We start from the raw sequence: 20,711 nt of genomic DNA on the forward strand, positions 1-20,711 counted from the left end.
ACACATGTACATGGACTTATATATGAGTGTGTGTATTATAACAATTCCAAAGAAGTGAAAACTTTCAACAAGCTGAAGAAGTTTTTAATATAGACCTGGTAATAGACTTTATATCTGCTGTCTAAGAACCACAATAATCAAGTTCTGACAAACTTACTTATCACTGAAAGACTGACCATCTGAGGGATAAATATTAGTTTGGGGCAAAGCAATCCAATGATGAAAATACAGTGCCTCCTACTTTCAGACAATTCCCATTCCTTTTCATTGTGAAATAGAAATGTAGCAGAAAAGGTGAGCTAGGTAGAGAATGTTATGAATCATTTGTCTCTTAGGCCATATGCCTACAAATATTAATTAAATGATTGTTACTTTTAACATGATCATTATCAACCAATAACTCAATATTTTTCTATATGAGAAAAGGAATGAAAGCACATTTCAAAAATCCCTAAAGGTTGGACCATGCAACCCAATTTATAATACTCTCTAGTTCTGAGTTTAATTATCAATGAAAAAAAAAAGATAAACATTCAATAAGAGAGGGGCATTTGATTTATCTTTTATAAATAACCCAAAACAACAACTTAGATGTGAAGATTCTCAGCTTACAAATACTCTAAATTAGGGGTTAGAAAACTATAGTTTGAATGCCTTGTTGCCTGTTTTTGTATAGCCTTTGAGTTAAGGATGATTGTTATAATTTACAAAAAAAAATTATTATGCTTAAAATTTTTAAAGCCATTCTTAGCTCAGGCAGGATTTGGATTCCACTTGTAGTTAGACTTAGTCCTATCTAAACAACAGAAATATAAGAAAGGTAAACAAGTGTAATTCATAAAGAAAGAATATGTAATGATAAAAATTGCTTGAGACTGAAAAATGTTTAAGCTAAGTAGAGAAATGTTTAAACTAAGCAGTAAAGGTTCTCTTTAGAAAGACAAAGTAATTGGTAGCGCTAGTTTCACTGATGTTTAATTTATCCCATTTTCAACTGATGGATCAAATGGATACCACAAAACAGCAGCTAAGAGAATTGGAAAATATTTTAAGTTTTTTAGTCTCCTTCATAAATGAAGAACTACATAATTCAATGGAAATGTAATGAATTTGGAAGGTAAAATAATTAATAAAATATCACCTTAGACATATACGCTCCCCCACCCCCAAAGAAGAAAAGCAAAATCTAAGTTACTCTTAGGAATAGAGTCTATTGAAAACTTGGTCTCCAACTCAGGTAATCCAGAACCTTCCAAGAGCATTATGATGAGAAACGTCATCAATTGAACCAAATTTTTCAGTTTTTTTGTAGTAATTCAATCAAAACTGAATTCTGTTATCTCAATTCTTAATGAGAAGTGGAAATATTATCTAGAAAGATACAACAAGGAAAAGGGACTGCACTTGGCCAAACATTTGTAGAAGAAACTCCAAAAAACTTTAATTGGGTCATGATTTTTAAAAATTAAGGGATTAATTCTTCAATATAGCTCAAAGAGGGGAAGACTGGAAAGGAAAGATTGGGATGCAATGGAAGAATGGAAAAGATCATTCACAGGAAAATTCAGCCAACATGATATCAGCAACAACTAACCCATATGTACCATATGTATGTTTTTTTCTTCTCTATATTTTTGAGAATTATTTATGCCAGGTCATTTCTTCAGCACTTAGAAATCAGAATCCATCAATGGGTCACATCTTTACACTTAAAAAACAATGAATATCTGTCAATCTTAGAAATACAAAAATTTCTTTAATTTAACTGTTGAACTAAAGAGATGGAAAAGAACCGTTTGGGAAAATATCTAGAAATATTGAAGGTTTCTTAATGAACACAATGAGAAGAAATATTAGAATCTTGAAGACAATTTTCTACAACAGATAACATCATTTCAATCATATACCTGATCCAATGAGAGAATTTAAACCCAACTTGTTTTTTGTTTTTGATTTTTTTTAAAATATAGCACTTGAGTCACACTGCTATAAAATGTCTGAGACTAGATTTGAACCCAGGTCCTCCCAACTCCAGGCCTGGCACTCTACTTTCTATTCTACCTAGCTGCTCCTATTTGGATCAGTTTTCTCTATAGACTTTGACATTTATGTTTAACTTGAACAGCCCATTTATAAACAGTAGGTAAATGTACAGAATATATAAAGATGCTGTTGATAAGGAAATATTTTAGTAATGTTTAAATATTATGCCAATTTCCCCAAGCAGATATAAAATGTATTTTAATAAGAAATAGATCTTTCAATGAATTAATTTTCTATAGCTTATTATAGAATGACAATGTGCATTTCTGACATTTTTCCACTGGAGAAATCCAGACTTTCTACATTTAAAAATAAATAGAAAACTGATAATAAGGATAGTAATCATTCTGACACATAGAGATTAAGAAGCACATTGTATGTATGGTATGTCACAGAAGTCAACTATGCGTAGATATGCAAAACTACATTAAAAAATGTTTGCAATGACCTGGTTGCTAAAAAAGCAAACCATAACAAAACAAAACAAAAAGGCAAGACTGCACCCATAGCTCTGGAGTTATGGTATTGGCTGCTGGGACCATCCCTTGCAACAGCTGCAACCATTTGCTGTCATCAGATAGTTGCCCAAATACTTCAGCTGCCCAATTGATATGGCAAAATTTGTTAAAGAATCTTGTTTTAGCAGCACCTAGCAACCTGGAGTCACGGGGTATCCAGAAAAGCACAGTAATTGAACCGACATCAGGAAATAATTTATTAGCTGCTAAGTTTGCATTCCCAGAATACAAAAGTTATATTAAAAAAAAGTGAAGGGGAAGGACTTAGAAAGCCAAAGACAATTGCTAAATAGTAGGGTTACTGGCCTTATTAAGTAGAGGCAGGAGTATCAACAGAATGTTGGCCAATAGCCCATTAATATTCTGGCCATGATATATAAAATCAATTAATGCCTTCAGTCCTGGGCTGGAGCCTTTTTTCAATTTCTGAAGTGATGTTAGTGGAATGATAGAAAAGGAGTAAAAAAGATACTACAAATCAGACAGGAATTAGACATTATTTTAACTATTCGTCTTTGAATCTTTTGCCAGTGACCAATGTGTAAAAACAGACTTTAAGAACCTCATCCATACTGGCATTATCACTATATACAAAAAAACCAGTTGTGGAGAAATGGAGGGATCTCTCAAAGATTCTCCCTGGAGAAGTGACTAAAGAAGTTGGTGTAGGGGATTTGTTGTCAAGGGGGTATGGGACAGGGACAGTGAAGCACAAGACCTCATGTCTACAGAGGTGACTTCTGCTACATGGTTGGGACATGGGGATCCCAAGGGGGAGTTGCCATATATTATTTCCTGAGATTTTTACCTCATGTGGTAAGCCCTTTCATTCTTCTTATATTATGGATTCACTGCATATCTGGCATATTATGCCTGAATTTTTAGACTTGTGAGAGTATTGAAGGACTTTGAGGAAAACAATTTCTCTGCCATGATGTCAGGTGCTTCCCAACTATTTATTGGCAAAATGAAGTCTAATTTGGAAGTAATGTTTAATATTTCACACATTCCATGCATTTAAGAATTATATTTCAGAAAATTCGTGTTGTGAGTAAATAGCTACTTTTTTGTTCTCATTTTTTTTCACAACACTTTATTTGGGTATTGTCGTTGGCTGAGGAATATACTGAGGCTAACCACAGACTGCATCTTAGGTGGAGATCACTGGAAACAATCAGAGAAGAAACTTCCTGATCAATTAATTCTTTGTGAACTTTTTTTTAAAAAACTAATCAGATTATCTCTTCTTACATACTAGATTTAAAAAGCTTTTATAATGTTTTGCTTTTATATACAAACACATTTGTCCTAATCCAGCAATAATTTATAGTAGAAAAATGTTAAAAAATCCTGGATTAAGTTTATTACTTCTAACAAGCAGGATATGCAACACAAAAAAATTCAATTAAAAAATAAGATGGAATTAAAGATATCAATTTACTATGCTGCTAAAATTGTCTAGTAAATATATTTGGTTCAACATGGAATAGGGGAAGAATGGGAAAATGTGGACCAATAAGTTCAACACACATCATATGTGTGTATGTGTGCATGTATAAAATTATATATGTGTATATTTACATAGATGTATGTATAAATAGGCACATATACACACATATTGATATATTTATAGCACACATAAACACACACACTCATTTATGCTCACATGTATATATATACAATTCTACTAAAAAATAATCCCAAATCCTACTGATGTTAGATGAAGCAACATTTTCATATAAGGTCAGTATGGCGCATTTGTAACTCACGGAAAATTCTTCAAAGATTCTTTTGAGCTTTGCGTGACCTTGGCTTTCAGCAATATGTGCAGGGTCTGCTCCCTCTATATTTTTAGCTTTCGATGCCCAACTGGCACCAGAACACTGAAGTAAGTAGACAGCGAAATTCTTTAAGCCAAACTTTGCTGCACAGTGGAGAAGGGTTGGAAGTTCTTGCAATTGCTTATCTGTAGACACAGAAAAGTCAAGCATTTTAACACCATAAAAAATAACTTCAGTGATCACATATATGAGAGGCAATGCTCCAGAGTGGATAAAAGAAGGCTGGTCTTAGCATCAAGGACACTCTGAGTCTGTTAATATGACCCTGGGAAAGTCATTTAAACTCTCCGTGCCTCCAAGGAACTTTCTAAGGATAGAAGAGGCAGAGCAGGTATAAACACGGAGTTTCCTGTATCAGTGAATCACACATCTGGTCCAAACAGAAATATATGCAAACATACATATCAACATGTAGGCATATACATCTGTGTGTATACCAGTAGATATATATGTAAATTTATATACACAAGTATTCTATATTATATAACAGATATAAATATACATATATTTACAAGTGTGTAACATGCAGGAATATATACACATATGTAGCCCCATTACATATACATACTGTATCTCTGAGTACTTGTGCATACAAAGGTATGTATTATATACATTATATACATGTTGCTATGTACTTATAGCCTTATGCTTCAGAGTATGACAGTAGATGTCATTGTTGCATCCCCCCTGACAATAAAGCAACTATCCCAACTCCTTTTAGTCACCTCTCCAAGGAGAATCTTTGGGAGATGCCACCATTTTCCTGCAACTGGTTTTGTGGATAAGTAAGAATACTAATATGGATAAGATTCTTGAACTCTTACTTCTTCATATTTGTTATTGGTGAAAGATTTAAAGTTAAATTAATATCAAAACCCAGCCTAATTCCTACTGTCTTTTCACCTTTTTCTGTCATTCTACTACCATTCCTTCAGAAGTTGAAAAAAGGATACTGCCTAGGACATAGGACTTTATCAGTTTTATGTAACACTGTGGTCATGATATTCATCACTTGAATAGTCATATACACACACAGAAATATACACAACATACACATATTATAGCTACAGATAAGTACATGTACGATACATTAAACTACAACATGTAGACATGTGTGTATATATATATATATACACACATAAATGGATCAGGTGTGTGTGTGTGTGTGTGTGTGGTAGATCAGTGAACACATTATTGGTCATTAAACCAGAAAGAATTGAGTTTAAATCCAGCTATGGCTACTTTAGTAGCAATATGATCCTGGTAAAGTCATTTAATCTCTGCCTCATCTGTAAAAAGAGTCACTTTGAGGATAAAATGAGATAAATATATACAAAGTACTTTACAAATTATGTAAATACTGTATTATGAAATTTCTATTATTATACATCACTTTCATGCAATCCAAAATTAAGTAAAGATTTCCATTCTATTCCTGAATTACTTTCTCCTCCTAAACAACTCAATTAAAAAAAAAACAAACATCTTTTAAGCACCTATTTGTGTCCCAAGGAGAAAGTATTGTCTATAGGAGCCAGTAAGCTCTTCTGAGCCTCAGAAAGATTTGTTTTTAACTTCTGCCTCTGTCAGAGATCGGCTGTAGGAAATGTACAAATTAATTTCTCAGTAATCCTCTAATATAAACTGTAGCAAAACATTTTTACCAGTAACTTCTCATACCAAAGAAGTCTAAGGTCTATTTTATTTATTTTTAGATTTCTGCGTTAAGATGGCACTAGTGTAGAAGCAAGGCTCTTCCTCTCCTCACCACAAAAGTGCCTCAACAGGACAAAAAGCAAAATCAGATGAGTAAAGGGCTTTACTGTAGGAAGCAGCCTTGAAGATAGGTGGTATTCCTTGCTATTAGGGGGTTAAATAGCTCCCACCAAAATGTGAGCTGATCAACCATCACCCACTCCACCTATGGAGCCAAAATCTGAGCAAGTGTAGGGCAATCTTTAGGTTCTTGGAAGATGGCTGAGAACACCACAGACTTAAATATGAGAGTGGTGAAACTTGGAACCCCAGGAAGCTGAGTAAAATGGACCTTGGGCACAGAGATAGAGCAGAGAGGGGTGGCACATAGCAGAAGCCACAGAGTCTCTAAAAATAGCCTCAGAGAAAAAATTTCTCCATAGCTCGATACACAGAGAGACTGTCCTCCAAACTCAACCTTATGACAGGGAAGGGAAGGAAAAATAAACAAAGAAATGGCCAGCAACACCCAAGAAATACAATCGTCAACCACCAAAAAGAACAAGAGAAAGACACTGACCCTGGACAATTTTTATGGAGAAAAATATCAAGACTACAGAAGAGACAGCAGAGGATGACAAACAAGTAAACACATCCAAACTTTAAAAAAAATGGAAATTGGTACCAAGTGCTTGAGGAGCTTAAATTTGAGATGATGAACCAAATGAGAAAAAAGAAACTTGGCAAGAAAAGTGGGAAATAGTTAAAAAAGAAAATAACAGTTTAAAAGACAGAAACTCCCACCTGGAAAAAGAAGCCTAGAAATCAAATGAAGTGATAAGTAAATTGTTAGATCAAATTGAAAAGGAAAAGCAAATGAACATAGCTGTGTAAGGATGGGGGCAGGGAGATTTAGAATTCTGAGATGAAAACTGAAAGAAGTTGAGTGGCAGTTGAGGAACAAAGACTTATGGGAGGAAAACATGGTTTTGAGAGGATTTTGAGGAATCCCTGGGTCTTCTGACCTGGGACCTGAAGTTGTAAAGTTGAGGTTTGGGGGGCTGAAGGGTCACTGAAACCACTCGAGAAGACCCTACTTCTTTTTCCAAATTTGTTGCTGATCTCCCACCAAATGTACAACTGTTACTTCCCTCAACCTGAAGAAAAATATCTCAGACCTCTAAGGGGGAACTGTTTGGGCTCTCAAAGGAGGGCACATCTCCCTTGACCTTCCCAGGCTCCCTGAAATATTTTCTACCTATTTACCTTAGGACAAACTAGTAATTAAATTATAGAAAGGGGATATTTATCTGGAAAGGGGCAGAGACATTTGTTGGGCACTGTTACAGGCCCAAAGGAATATGGACCATGTAGAATCTTGACAGGGCTACCTATTCCTTTTTCCCTCATACAATTTACCTAGATCCCAAAAATATACCCCTCTCTAGCAGTAAGATATTCATGTTGACTTTTCAATAATATTAGGAAGAGTTACCTTAAAACTAGGGACTGGTCTCACAAAGACTCCCTCGGTGGTAAAGCCTGGACCAAGGCCTGCCACTAAATCCTTTTTTAAGAAATGGTATTAAAACCATACACAAGTGGGGTTGACTGGGGAGAGTGACATCAAATCCCCACAGCCATTTCCTGAAGGAGCATTGAATGATAACTGATAGCCTGTGATCACTTGGGTGAGAGAGAAGGAACTGCCATTCCTTCTCTAACATAGACTACCTCACACCCTGTCCCTGCTCCCACAATCCACCCAATACTTCACTGGTATACCACCTTATCCAGTGAACTAAAACTTTTTAATATAACAACCTATAGATCCCTTTTTACAGCTGAAAACCAATCTTTAAAGATGAGAACTGGGCAAGTAGAAGTTAATGATCTCACAAGACAGAAAGAATTAATAAAGCAAAGCCAAAAGAATGACAGAATAGAAGGAAACATGAAATATCTTACTTAGAAGACCTAGAATGAATGATCTAGAAAACCAGTCTAAAAGAGACAAATTAAGAATCATAGGTCTACCTGAAAACCTAGAAATAAACAGAAACCTTGAAATCATACTAAAAAAATTATCCAAGAAAACAGCCCTGATATTTTTGAATAAGAGGGCAAAATAGACATCGAAAGAATCCATAGAATACCCTCTACATTAAATCCTCAAAAGACAAACTCCGGGAATGTAATTGCCAACTTCAAGAGCTTCCAAGCTAAGGAGAAAATATTTCAAGAAGCCAGAAAGAGACAATTCAGATATCAAGGAGGATCAATCAGGATGACACAGGATCTGGCAACCTCCACACTAAAGGACTGCACAGCTTGGAATATGATATTCAGAAAGGCAAGAGAACTGAGTCTACAACTAAGGATCACCTACCCATCAAAATTGACTATATTCTTCCAGGGGAAAGTATGAGCATTCAGCAAAATAGAAGATTTCCAAGTATTTGTAAAGAAAAGACCAGAATTGAATGGAAAATTTGATATTCAAACACAAAAATTAAGGGAAATATTAAAAGCTAAATAATTATGAGAGGGGAAAGAAAAAAAAAGTTTAAAATGTTTTTTCTTTAAGGGTTTCAATAAGGTCAAATTGTTTATATTCCTATATGGAAAGATGTTATTTATAACTGTCAAAAATTGTATTTAATATTATAGTAGTTAGAAGAATTATTCATAGGTAGAGGTTGGGGCACTAAGTGGTCTAAGATGATATGCAAAAAAAGGGGGGAATAGAAGATGGCACCAAGAGAAATCTGAAGGAATAAGAAAAATAGGATAGTCTATACCACACAAAGAAGCACATGGGAAGTGGAGGGGAAGAATACTATTATGAGGAGAGGAAGAGAGTGCAAATAGGTAATACTTAAATATTACTCTCAATGGAATCAATTCTGAGAGGGAAGAGCATTTGGATCCTATTGGGGTATCAAATTCTATCTTACCCTACAGGGACTTTGAGAGGGAAAATCCAAGGAAGGGAGTGGGGAGGGGAGTACAAAAAGGGAGGGGAAAAGAGGGAAGAGGGAATTTAATAGACCCTACAGAAAAAAAAAATATAAGGGAAAAAAGAAGGGGGGGTGAGAAGGGAAGTAAAATAAGGGTGGGGATTAGGAAGACTGATTAAAAGTAAGCCACTGGTTTAAAAGGAAATAGCAAAAGAAGAAAGTGCAGAACAAGGAGAGGAAATCAAAATGATCGGGAATACACAGGTGGTAATCATATATAAGAATGTGAATGGGATGAACTCTCCCATAAAATGGAAGCAAATAGCAGAATGGATTAGAAACCCAAATACTACCATATGTTGTCTACAGGAAATGCACATCAGGCAGGTAGACACACACAGGGTAAAGGTAAATGACTGGAGCAAAATCTATTGGGTATCAACTGAGAAAAAGAAGTCAGGAGTCACAATCATGATATTTGACAAAGCCAAAGTAAAAATAGATCTTATTAAAAGAGATAGGTAAGGTAACTAGTTCCAGATAAATACAGTATAGACAATGAGGAAATATCAGTACTCAACATGTATGCACCAAATGTTATAGCATCCAAATTTTGAAAGGAGAAACTAGTGGAGCTCAAGGATGAAATAGATAGTAAAACTATACCAGTGGGAGACCTGAACCTTCTTCTATCAGATCTAGATATATCAAAACAAAACATAAATAAGAAAGAGGTAAGAGAGGTGAATAAAATCTTTCAAAAATTAGAGTTAATAGATATGTGGAGAAAAATAAATAGGGAGAAAAAGGAATATAACTTTGTTTCAGCAGCACATGGTATATTTACAAAGATCTGACCATGTACTGGGGCATAAAAACATGACAAACAAGTGCAAAAGAGCATAAATAATAAATGCAACCTTTTCAGATAATAATGCAATAGGAGTCCATGGAGAGGCAAATCAAAAATTAATTGAAAATTAAATAGTGTAATTCTCCAAAATTTGTTACTTAAAAACAAATCATAGAAACTATTAATAATTTCATTGAAGAGAATGACAATGATGAGATATCATATCAAAATCTATGGGATGCAACCAATTCAGGACTCAGGTGGAAATTTATATCCTTGAGTACATATTTTCATTTTTTAAAATTTTATTTTAATTTTACTCATTTTATTATTTATTTTGTTTTATTTATTTGAAAAATGTATTTATTTATTTGTTTGTCATATATCTTCCATTCTTCTTTCACTCCCTGCATTAGAAAAGGCATCATTTAAAAGTTTTTTAATTTTATTTTTGTTTTGTATTTTTCTATATTACATATAGGTACAATTTTAATAATCATTTTTCTAACATTTTCCAGTTCATGTTCTTTGCCCACTAACCCCTGCTTAAGATGGTAACATAAGGTGTATACGTGTTTTCATGTAATACATATTTCCATGTTTGTCATGTTGTAAAAGAAGATATATATTGCTTATACTAAAGAAAAATTCACAAAGGAAAAAGTGAAAATAGTAGATTTCCTCTGTCAATTCTTTCTACAGCAGTGGCTAGACTTTTTCATCATGAGTCCCTTGGAGTTGTCTTGAATTTTCACTTGCTAATAATACTAATATCATTAGTATTGTTGAACATACATTATTTCTTTTACTGTGTACAAAGTTTTCCTTATTCTGCTCATTACACTTTGCATCACTTCAAATAAGTTTTCCCAGGGTTTTTTTTTTTTTGAGATCATATTGTTCACCATTTCTGATAGCACAATATGTATTCAATTATAATTATACAGAACAACTTGTTCAGCCAGTTCCCAATTGATGAATATTCCTTAAATTTCTAGTTCTTTACCACCCCAAAAAAGCCACTATAAATATTTTTGTACAAGGAGGTTCTTCTCCCTCTCCTTGATCTCTTTGAGATACAGACCTGGTAGTGATATGGCTGGAACAAAGTATAGTCACAGTTTTATGGCCCTTTTGGAATGATTCCAAATTGCTTCCCAGAAGGATTGTTTGAATTCACACTCCAGAAAAGCCATCACTGCACAAATATATGTATATGTAATTTATGTATATACATATAAAACTATGTCTTGCTTATTTCTATTTATCAGTTCTTTCTCTGGATATGGACATACATAAATTATTGATCAAACAATACTTCTTTTGCTATATATGATATTATCTTGGTTCTACTCATTTTACTCTTCATAATTTAATGACTTTCCATATTAAAAAAAAAACTGGTTATTTCTTTTCTTTTTAAACCTTTGTTTGCCTTCTTAGTACCAATTCTACAACAGAAGAATGGTAGGAGCTAGGCAATGTGTTTAAGTGACTTGCCTAGGGTCACATAGCTGGGAAGTGTCTGAGCTCAAATTCAAACCTGGGTCCTCTGGGATTTATCTATCCACTGTGCTAATGTAACTTCCCCAATGACATTACTCATCATTTCTTATGCACTGTATGTCAGGTCTAGTTTTTAAATAAAATATGTCAAGTACTATGGCAGGCACTGGGGTAGACAAAGACAAAAATGTCAATGACCTCAAGTAGCTTACCTTTTGGTGGAGGATACAACATATAAGTAAATGTGTAATAATATGGATGGTAGAGGGACACTAATCAGTAGGAGGACCATAAAAGATCTTGGGTCTGATAGATGACATGACAAGGCTTGAAGAGAGCAAGAGATTCTAATTCTAATTATTTGTTAGTTTTAGACATTTGTTGTGCCAAAAAGCAAACAAAGAAAACAACTATATTCCTCTAATTTCATTTCCTATTGAATGACCCTAGTAGCAATAAGGAGAAAACTGGTGGATAAATTTATTTTATGATTATGACCATCACCTCTACTAGTATTTTCTGAGCATTAAAAATGGTTCCTAGAGATGAGAAGTCCTGGGTTCAAATGTGAACTCAGACATTTCTTAGCTGTGTGACCCTGGGCAATTCACTTAATCCCCATTGCCCATCCCTTACTGCCTTTCTTCCTTGGAATCAATTCATAGTATTGATTCTAAGATGAAAGGTAAAGTTTTTTTTAATGATCATAATTTCTCTAAAATGTTCAGAGATCATACCAGACCCCCCAAGAAATAAAAACCTCTAAGCTTATGGATGAGATTTAATTTTTTTCTTTCTTCTGATGATGAACAGAGCAAGAAATTCATATATATATGTATATATATATATGCTTTTCCTATCCTATATGCATTTATAATTTTCCTATATTCTCTCCCTATATATCATTTCCTTATGATATACATATATATTATTTCCCTATACTATGTGAAACTTTAAGACAAACAAAAACCAACCAAAGAACACACTTTAAATCATACAAAATTCTCTCTGATCTTTAGCTTCTTGATGGATAATTTCAATACAACTTTAATAGCTTTCTTACCCTTGTTCTTAAGTTAGAATTTCATAATTACTTGTTAATCATACAAAGCTATAAAGGGACAAATTGGACCTCATAAATGACCATTACTATGCTATGCTTTCACATCAAACCAAAACAGTCTTATGAAAATCACACACCAGCTCATGTTAATAGATATATTGTCAGCATAAACAGAGAAAAGCAATGTAAATACAAGGTAGGGGGCAAAGGCATCAGAGTGAAAGCTAATTCTTTTTCTCCAGGAAAATTGTAATTCAAAAGAAAGCTGCCTACAGTAAAACAACAACAACAACAACAACAACAACAACAAACAAAATAATCAGCTTGGAAAACATTTTACAATTCTGGATCTTCCTAGGCTCATTTTATCTCTGTTAGTTGACAGTACTCAAATTACATGACAAAATACAGATGATGCCATAGAAGGACTTGCAAGTAAAAAGAGGGAGTCATACTTTGAGCTGTTCAATCACTAGTCTACTCCCAAGCCAAATAGAAGCTTCAAAATCCAGTGTTGAAATAAATGCTTGTCTGACAATTATTGCATATCTATTTTCTATTGTTGCAGTTGTAAAGCAAAACAGCAGCTACAAAAAAGTCACCTTACATTTGTATAACACTGGAAGGTATACAACCCATTTGTTTTCCTCACAAGAAGCCTGTGAGATAGATAAGTATTATAAAATGTATTATTAACTTCAATGTTAACAAAATTCAATCATAATTTAATAAATATTAAAATAAAAAAAGAAACTGTTTTCAGGACGTTGTGACCCAGGGTCACTATTTGATCTATGATGAGCCAGAATGGGAACATGAAGTTTCTGAAATCTATTCCAAGATGTCACACATGCCCGAATGTTTATTCTTTGTTAAGCCTTGCGTGCTGAAGAAGAAAGAGTGTAGGATTTGGAGTAAATGAGCATTGGTTGGAATATTGTTTCTATTTTTGTGTGACCCTTGGAAAAATCATTTAATATGTCTTCATCTTAAGTTCCTCATCTATAAAATGAGAGTTTGGACTAAATGACCTTTAGGTTTTTTCTGGCCCTAAATCTCTGCTCCTATGTTTTCCTTAGTTTGGAGACTTCCTTGACCACATCAATAAATTATAATTTTAGATACAGAGGTATTTAATATTCTCATGTCATGGGTGCCTTTTGGTGAAACCTATAAGACCTCTTCTCAAAATAAATTTTAATGTATAAAATAAAATGCACAGGATTCTAAAACAAACCAGTTATACTGAAATATATGTATTTTTCCCTGTTTTTTTTTTTTGAGGCTGAATTTGAACTCAGTCTTCCTGACTCAGTACCACATTCTAGTCATAGTGCTAACTAGCTGTTTTTAAGACCAGTACGTTGGTCCTTTGTGACACCTCTTAATCTTACGACTAATTTTATTTTCCTAATTCAGTAATAAGGTAATATGGAGAAACTGAAAGATTATATAATGTGTGGAGGGAAGGAGGAGAAGGGAACAAGCATTCATTAAGCACCAACTTTATGGCACACACTATAATGCTGGCAACTTCTATGTGCAAAGTGCTTACATATAAAATCTCATTTTATTCTCACAACTACCTTGAGAGGTAGGTCTTATCTTGACTTTTGTTCAGGGTTACACAGCTAGTAAGTGTCTGGGACTGTATTTGAATTTGTCTTCCTGACCCTAGTCCCAGTGCTTTAACTACTATAACACCTAGCTTCATGTAAGATAGTTTTTTTTTTTTTGTTGGGGGAGAGGGAGAGTAGGGTGGGAGGAAGGAAGGAGATATAGACCTGTGAATCCATTGGGAATTCCCATGGATGACAACTCATGAGTTTCAAAGGTTCAATGATTTGTCCATATTTGTACAGCTAGTATATTGAAGAAGTAAGATATGAACCTAGAAAACACTGTCAGCCCTCTTTCCATCATAGCTCCACTCCCCCAACGATCAGAAGGAAAAAATAAATGGCCATAAATACAAATATGTTATGGCAGTTATGGCTCTGTCTATGCAACCTTATTTTCTTCATATACAACTTCTTTGGGTGATTCATGGGGATAGGTGATAGAGGTCTCTGTAGGGTTCAAACTAGATTTGATTATTTTATTTTCCATGTGAAGTACTTATCACTAAAGCTCCTCCCACAAAAACCCCACCTTTTTAAGGCTCACATTTAGAAATAATTTATTATTCTGGTGCTTTTGCAACCTGGATCATAAAAAAATAGTTCTGCTATATTTCCACCTGACAATTGTCATGACAGAATAATTGCTTATTCTCTCTGGGATGGCACTGCTGGCTTGTTTACAATATAAATCAGTATCCATATTTGCTCCTGTATACCAGATGGAGGAATTTCAGGTCTCTCACAAATCCATTTTTGGGGGAGATCAGACATGGAATTTCATTTGAAGTTGAGCACTCTTTACTTCAGGGCTTAGCACAGTGCCTAGAACATGGCAAGTCAAAGACGTTTGAGAACCCATTGTGTACTGGATGGAGGTGGCATCCAAATCAGGAAGATCAGATGGGGTGTTGCTGAGAAAACCATGTCAGAGTTGATACATGTTGAAGCTCAGTTCCCTGAGGTATATCTTTTGGCTTCTGATCTTTGCCAGAGAGAAGTGGCTACCTTATAAAGCCATGATCATAAACCCATCCTTCTGATTTTTCCATTATAGTCAAGACATCGTCCTTGGTTGCCTTGATCATTCAGATTTTGGAATCAGGAGACAAAAATAGTATCTGTAAAGAATTGAGCAGTTGAGCTCCATACAGGCTTTACTAAGACTGAAGAGGAAAATTCTCAGAGTCATATTGATGACATTCTTCTGACACATGCTGCTTTTGTGACCATAGGCAAATCACTTAGCCTTTCTCTCTCTAAGACAGTTCTACACCAGTGAAATCACATGACCGATATCCCAATAAAATAGAATACATTTTTAAAATTGAGTCCAAATATTCTTTCTTGAAAATTCTACCCACTGATTCTATTTCTATTCTCTGAGGCAAGACAATTAGGGTGTCATGTAAAGATAATTGATTTTGAAATTAGTAAACTTGGGTTTGAATCCTGGCTTTGCTATTTGTGTACCTTGGCTAAGTCAAGAAGGGTTCCATTTCATTGCCTATTAAAAGAGTTGGGCTTGGGAAAGAAGGGTGATTCCTCCTAATTCTATAATTTTATTATCATTTTCATAGTGCTTTGAATATTATAAGTCATGTTTCCATTTATCTCTTTTTCAGACTAACAGACTCCCAGTTTTTATGACTGCTATTCTTGATATAGTTTCTAGTTGCTTTGTTAAATCTTGTCTGCTGCTTCATGACCCCATTTGGGTTTTCTTGGCCAAGATACTGGAGTGGTCTGCCATTTCCTTCTCCAGTTCATTTTATAGATGAGAGAATTGTGGCAAACATGGGTAAGTGACTTCCCCAGGTTCACAGAGGTAGTAAGTGAATGAGGCCAGATTTAAACTCAGGAAGATATATCTTCTAGACCTCAGGCCTATTCCTTCCACTGAGCCACTCAGCTACCCCTCATTGTTCTGTTTGCCTTCCTCTCTAGATCTATCTAATTTGTGAATCTCCTTTTAAATGCTTTTCTGATTTTAATTCTTAAATACAACTCTATTGAGATAGGTAACTGCATAGAGGCTTATAGTACATTAGAAAGAGGATTTGCCCTGCATTCAAATCACATTTCACCATCTTATCATTTGAAAGCTATTAGTTGTCTGTATCAGTTTCCCTGTCTATCAAATTAAAATGTTGGACCACTTTGGAGCTCTACAGGTCTTTGATCCTAAGATTTCATTATACAGCTGAGAAAACTGAATCTTAAGAAAGGAAAAGTGTTTTTCAAGGTCCTCCAACTCATAAATGTCAGATGCCAAACTTGAACCCGGATTTCCTGCCTCAGAGTCTAACAGCTCCAGCTGATAGAAGGGTGGATCAGAAGCTTCTATATTTTTATAAGCGGTTTTTTTTTGTCTGTGTTTACCTGAGCCATTAGGTTTCAGAGAGACAGATTGTAACACTTGATTAGACAGTAGCTTCTACTCTTTTACACTGATGATGGCTGTAGAAGCAACTTTGTCTCTTCTAAGTTTACTGCCATTAAAAGTAGCTTTTGAAGCAGGAAAAAAATGATGCTGAAAATGGAAAAAAGCTGGAAAGGTTGCTTCTTGTACTTTGGTCTTCTGCAGTATGTTGGCAAATTTGTCTGGTGGTCTGTGGGTGCCTGAGACATGAAGAGACAAAGCCAGCAACTATAACCACCCCAAAATTATTGATACAGGAAGGAAATATAACCCAAATGTATTCTTATACAATTTCATTTTTCATTTCATTTCATTCATATATTTTTCACACCTCCACAAATATAGTAAAGAGGTAAAAGCCTTAAAGGCATCAGTGTCATGATTTTAATTGGAGGTCTTTGCAGATAAGCCATTCCGATTCTTGAGAAACACTACATCAAAGCATTTGCTCTTATAATAAGTGTAACAAAGCCTAACGAACACTGTGCAAGACTTCAAGTGTTACATGATTATTAAAGTACTTATATCTTCTATTTAAAATAGTAATATTAATGAAGTTGCTATGTGGTGTAGCAGATAGAGTGCTGAGACTGGAGTCAGGGAGCCTTGTCTTTCTAAATTCAAATGTGGCCTCAGACACTAACAACCAATCCAAACCCAAGTCATTTAACCCTGTTTGCTTTAGTCTCCTCATTTGTAAAATGAACTGTAGAAGATGGCAAACCACTCCCAGTATCTTTGCCAAGAAAACCCAAAATGGGATCACAGAGTTTGACATGATTCAAAAACCAGCTTTTGGGACAAAAATAAAAACTGCTGGGAAAATTGGAAGACAGTGTGGGAGAGTTTAGGTTTGGATCAACACCTCACACTCTACACCAAGATAAACTCAGAATGGGTGAATGACTTGAATATAAAGAAGGAAACTATAAGTAAATTAGATGAACACAGAATAGTATACATGTCAGACCTTTGGGAAGGGAAAGATTTTAAAACCAAGCAAGACTTAGAAAGAGTCACAAAATGCAAAATAAATAATTTTGACTACATCAAATTAAAAAGTTTTTGTACAAACAAAACCAATGTAAATAAAATTAGAAGGAAAGCAACAAATTGGGAAACAATCTTCATAACAAAAACCTCTGACAAAGTTCTAATTACTCAAATTTATAAAGAGCTAAACCAGTTGTACAAAAAATCAAGCCATTCTCCAATTGAAAAATGGGCAAGGGACATGAATAGGCAATTTTCAGTTAAAGAAATCAAAACTATTAATAAGCACATGAAAAAGTGCTCTAAATCTCTTATAATCAGAGAGATACAAATCAAAACAACTCTGAGGTATCACCTCACACCTAGCAGATTGGCTAACATGACAGCAAAGGAAAGTAATGAATGCTGGAGGGGATGTGGCAAAGTAGGGACATTAATGCATTGCTGGTGGAATTGTGAATTGATCTAACCATTCTGGAGGGCAATTTGGAACTATGCCTAAAGGGCGATAAAAGACTGTCTGCCCTTTGATCCAGCCATAGCACTGCTGGGTTTGTACCCCAAAGAGATAATAAGGAAAAAGACTTGTACAAGAATATTTATAGCTGCACTCTTTGTGGTGGCCAAAAATTGGAAAATGAGGGGATGCCCTTCAATTGGAGAATGGCTGAAAAAATTGTGGTATATGTTGGTGATGGAATACTATTGTGCTAAAAGGAATAATAAAGTGGAAGAATTCCATGGAGACTGGAACAAACTCCAGGAAGTGATGCAGAGTGAGAGGAGCAGAACCAGGAGAACATTGTACACAGAGACAGACACATTGTGGTAGAAGAGAACGTAATGGACTTCTCCAGTAATGGCTTTACAATGTCCCTGAACAATCTGCAGCGATCTAAGAGAAAAAAAAAAAACTACCCTCAAGCAGAGGACAAACTGAGGGAGTAAAAACACTGAGGAAAAGCAACTGCTTGACTACAGAGGTTGAGGGGACATGATCGAGGAGAGATGCTAAATGAACACCCTAATGCAAATACCAACAACAAGGAAATGGGTTCAGAGCAAGGACACATGTGATACCCAGAGGAATCGCCGGTCGGCTAGGGAAGGGGTGGTGGTGGGGGTGAGGAAAAGAAAATGATCTGTTTCCAATGAATAATGTATGAAAATGACCAAATAAAATAATGTTAAAAAATGAAACAAAAAGAATTGCACCTATCTCCCAGAGTTCTAGTGAGGATCAAATAAGATAATTATAAGAAGTGCTTAGCATAATCCCTGGCACATAATCTAATGAGTACCATAATTCTTATTATCTTATTTCCTTCTTCAATGGGTGAGTGAAAAAGCAGAATGGTTGGCTATACCATTCAGTTCCTTACTAATGTCACTACAAATTTTGCATTATCCATCCTTCACACAGCTGCCAAAATAATGCAGATATCTGATTTTTAACTGTCCTGGCTTAAAAATCTTGAGTGCAAACCACTGTTTATAGGATAAAGTAAAAACCCCTAAGCAATCTTCATCATGGGAAGCAACCTTTTAGAATATGGAGCCTGGCAAATACTCCTATTGGTGCTCCAGCAATAATTACAGAAGACTCAGAAAGGAAAGTTTTTGTCATCTAAGTCTTTGGCAATGTTCAATTCCCTCTTTCTAAAGATGAAGCAAGTGAGACACTAAAAGTTTAAGTGTCACCAAAAGATAAGCATCTATAGGAATGAAAAAAAAGCAAGAGAGCATGTTTGCAAAAGGCAGAGGCTTTGCTTTGCAATTCAGAGTGGCCAATGTGCGGAACATAAAGGATTAAGTTCCAAGGAATGTCAGGAAGATATAAAAAAAGGAGTGCTGGAGAGGCCATTGGTTCCTGTCTCTAGGGGAGCTTGGAGACTTTACTTCCTGCCAAAGAAAATAAGGGACTTTTGGTTGGAAGCCATTTACCCTGCACCCTAGAGTCCTCCTATCTTCTATTCAGTCCCTAAATAGAGATTTATCTACCGGAGTTACATCTGTTCCTACTGACCTCGTTCCTGAGTTCCTGTTTCCTACTTGTTATCTTATTTACTGAGAAGAGCCAACTGGAATTAAGTAGATCTGTCTGTCATCAAATGAAACTTCAGACACTTGGCTGGACCCTTTTTGGGTGACTTTACCATTCACCTTCTCCCTATCAAAGCAATCTGATCTATCATTGTTTAACAATAATATTTGGGGGGGCAATAGTCAGAAAAGCTAGATAGGATTTTGGGGGTTCAAAGACAGTCAGTGTAGAGGTAAGCAGCTGGAAAAACAAGGCAAATCCATGAGGATCTCTTACCTGGGGGGAAGGAGATCTAGAGAATTATAGATTAGGGAATCCTGCCTTGGCCCTCCTTCCTTTCTCTGTGTAGTAGTAGTAGTAGTGGTAGTCTCTCGGTGATCGAGAATGACTGTTGTCTTTGTGCAGTTTAATCTACGGTGTACCCTCATGTGGCTTTGGAGTCCAAAGGCTAAGGTGCAGAGTTTGTGGCACATGGGGCCTGGGACTCCAGTTGTTACGGGAGGTGCGGTTGTGGCCTGGTGTCGGCGTTCACGCGCAGCGGCAAGACGTCCACGTCGCTCATCTTCAAAGGTGGTGGCGGCATGGTTAATGTGGGTTCGCCAGCTGCTTCTGTCAGAGGCAGCGAGTTCTAGTTGCTTTGGTGTCATGCCAGCCCACTTCAAGTTTGACTTTAGCTGATCCTTGTATCTTTTCTTTGGTCGACCTCGTTTCCTAAGTCCAGCTGACAGTTCACCATAGAATACCTCTCTTGGTATTCGCTGTGGGTCCATGCGGATGACGTGTCCAGACCATTGTAGCTGGGTTTTGAGGACCATGACTTCGATGCTGGTGGAGTTGGCTCTGTCGAGGACTTCCTGGTTGCTGATTCTGTCCTGCCATCGGATCCTCATGATTGACCGGAGGGAGCGCTGGTGGAATTGCTCCAGCTGTTTCATGTGCTTCCGGTACAGTGTCCATGTCTCACAACCATACAGGAGCGAGCTGAGGACCACTGTGTTATATACTTTGAGGACTTTGCAGCACAGCCACCCAAGTGCCTGGCTGGCCTTTTGGATCCTGGCATTAATCTCGTGGTCTAGGGACCTGTCGTTGGCGATGGTGCTGCCCAGGTACTTGAAAGTGTTGACGTTAGAAAGCTGTGTGCCGTCGATTGT

At 35.8% G+C, this 20,711-nt stretch overlaps 1 protein-coding gene across 1 annotated transcript in view; it reads right to left on the reverse strand.

The window, feature by feature from the left end:
• Window positions 1–2,560: 2,560 nt before the first annotated feature.
• The window catches only part of LOC130455238 (B-cell scaffold protein with ankyrin repeats-like), a 90,097-nt gene continuing 71,946 nt past the window's right edge, over window positions 2,561–20,711 (reverse strand). Inside the window, exons 4-5 of the mRNA XM_056803826.1 lie at window positions 4,331–4,527; window positions 2,561–2,641 (exon numbers count right to left, since the gene is read on the reverse strand). Of these exons, the coding sequence (XP_056659804.1) occupies window positions 2,561–2,641; window positions 4,331–4,527 (278 nt within the window). The remainder of the gene's footprint in view (window positions 2,642–4,330; window positions 4,528–20,711) is intronic.

Source organism: Monodelphis domestica, chromosome 6 (assembly GCF_027887165.1).
Source record: "Monodelphis domestica isolate mMonDom1 chromosome 6, mMonDom1.pri, whole genome shotgun sequence".
Classification (NCBI taxonomy): Eukaryota; Metazoa; Chordata; class Mammalia; order Didelphimorphia; family Didelphidae; genus Monodelphis; species Monodelphis domestica.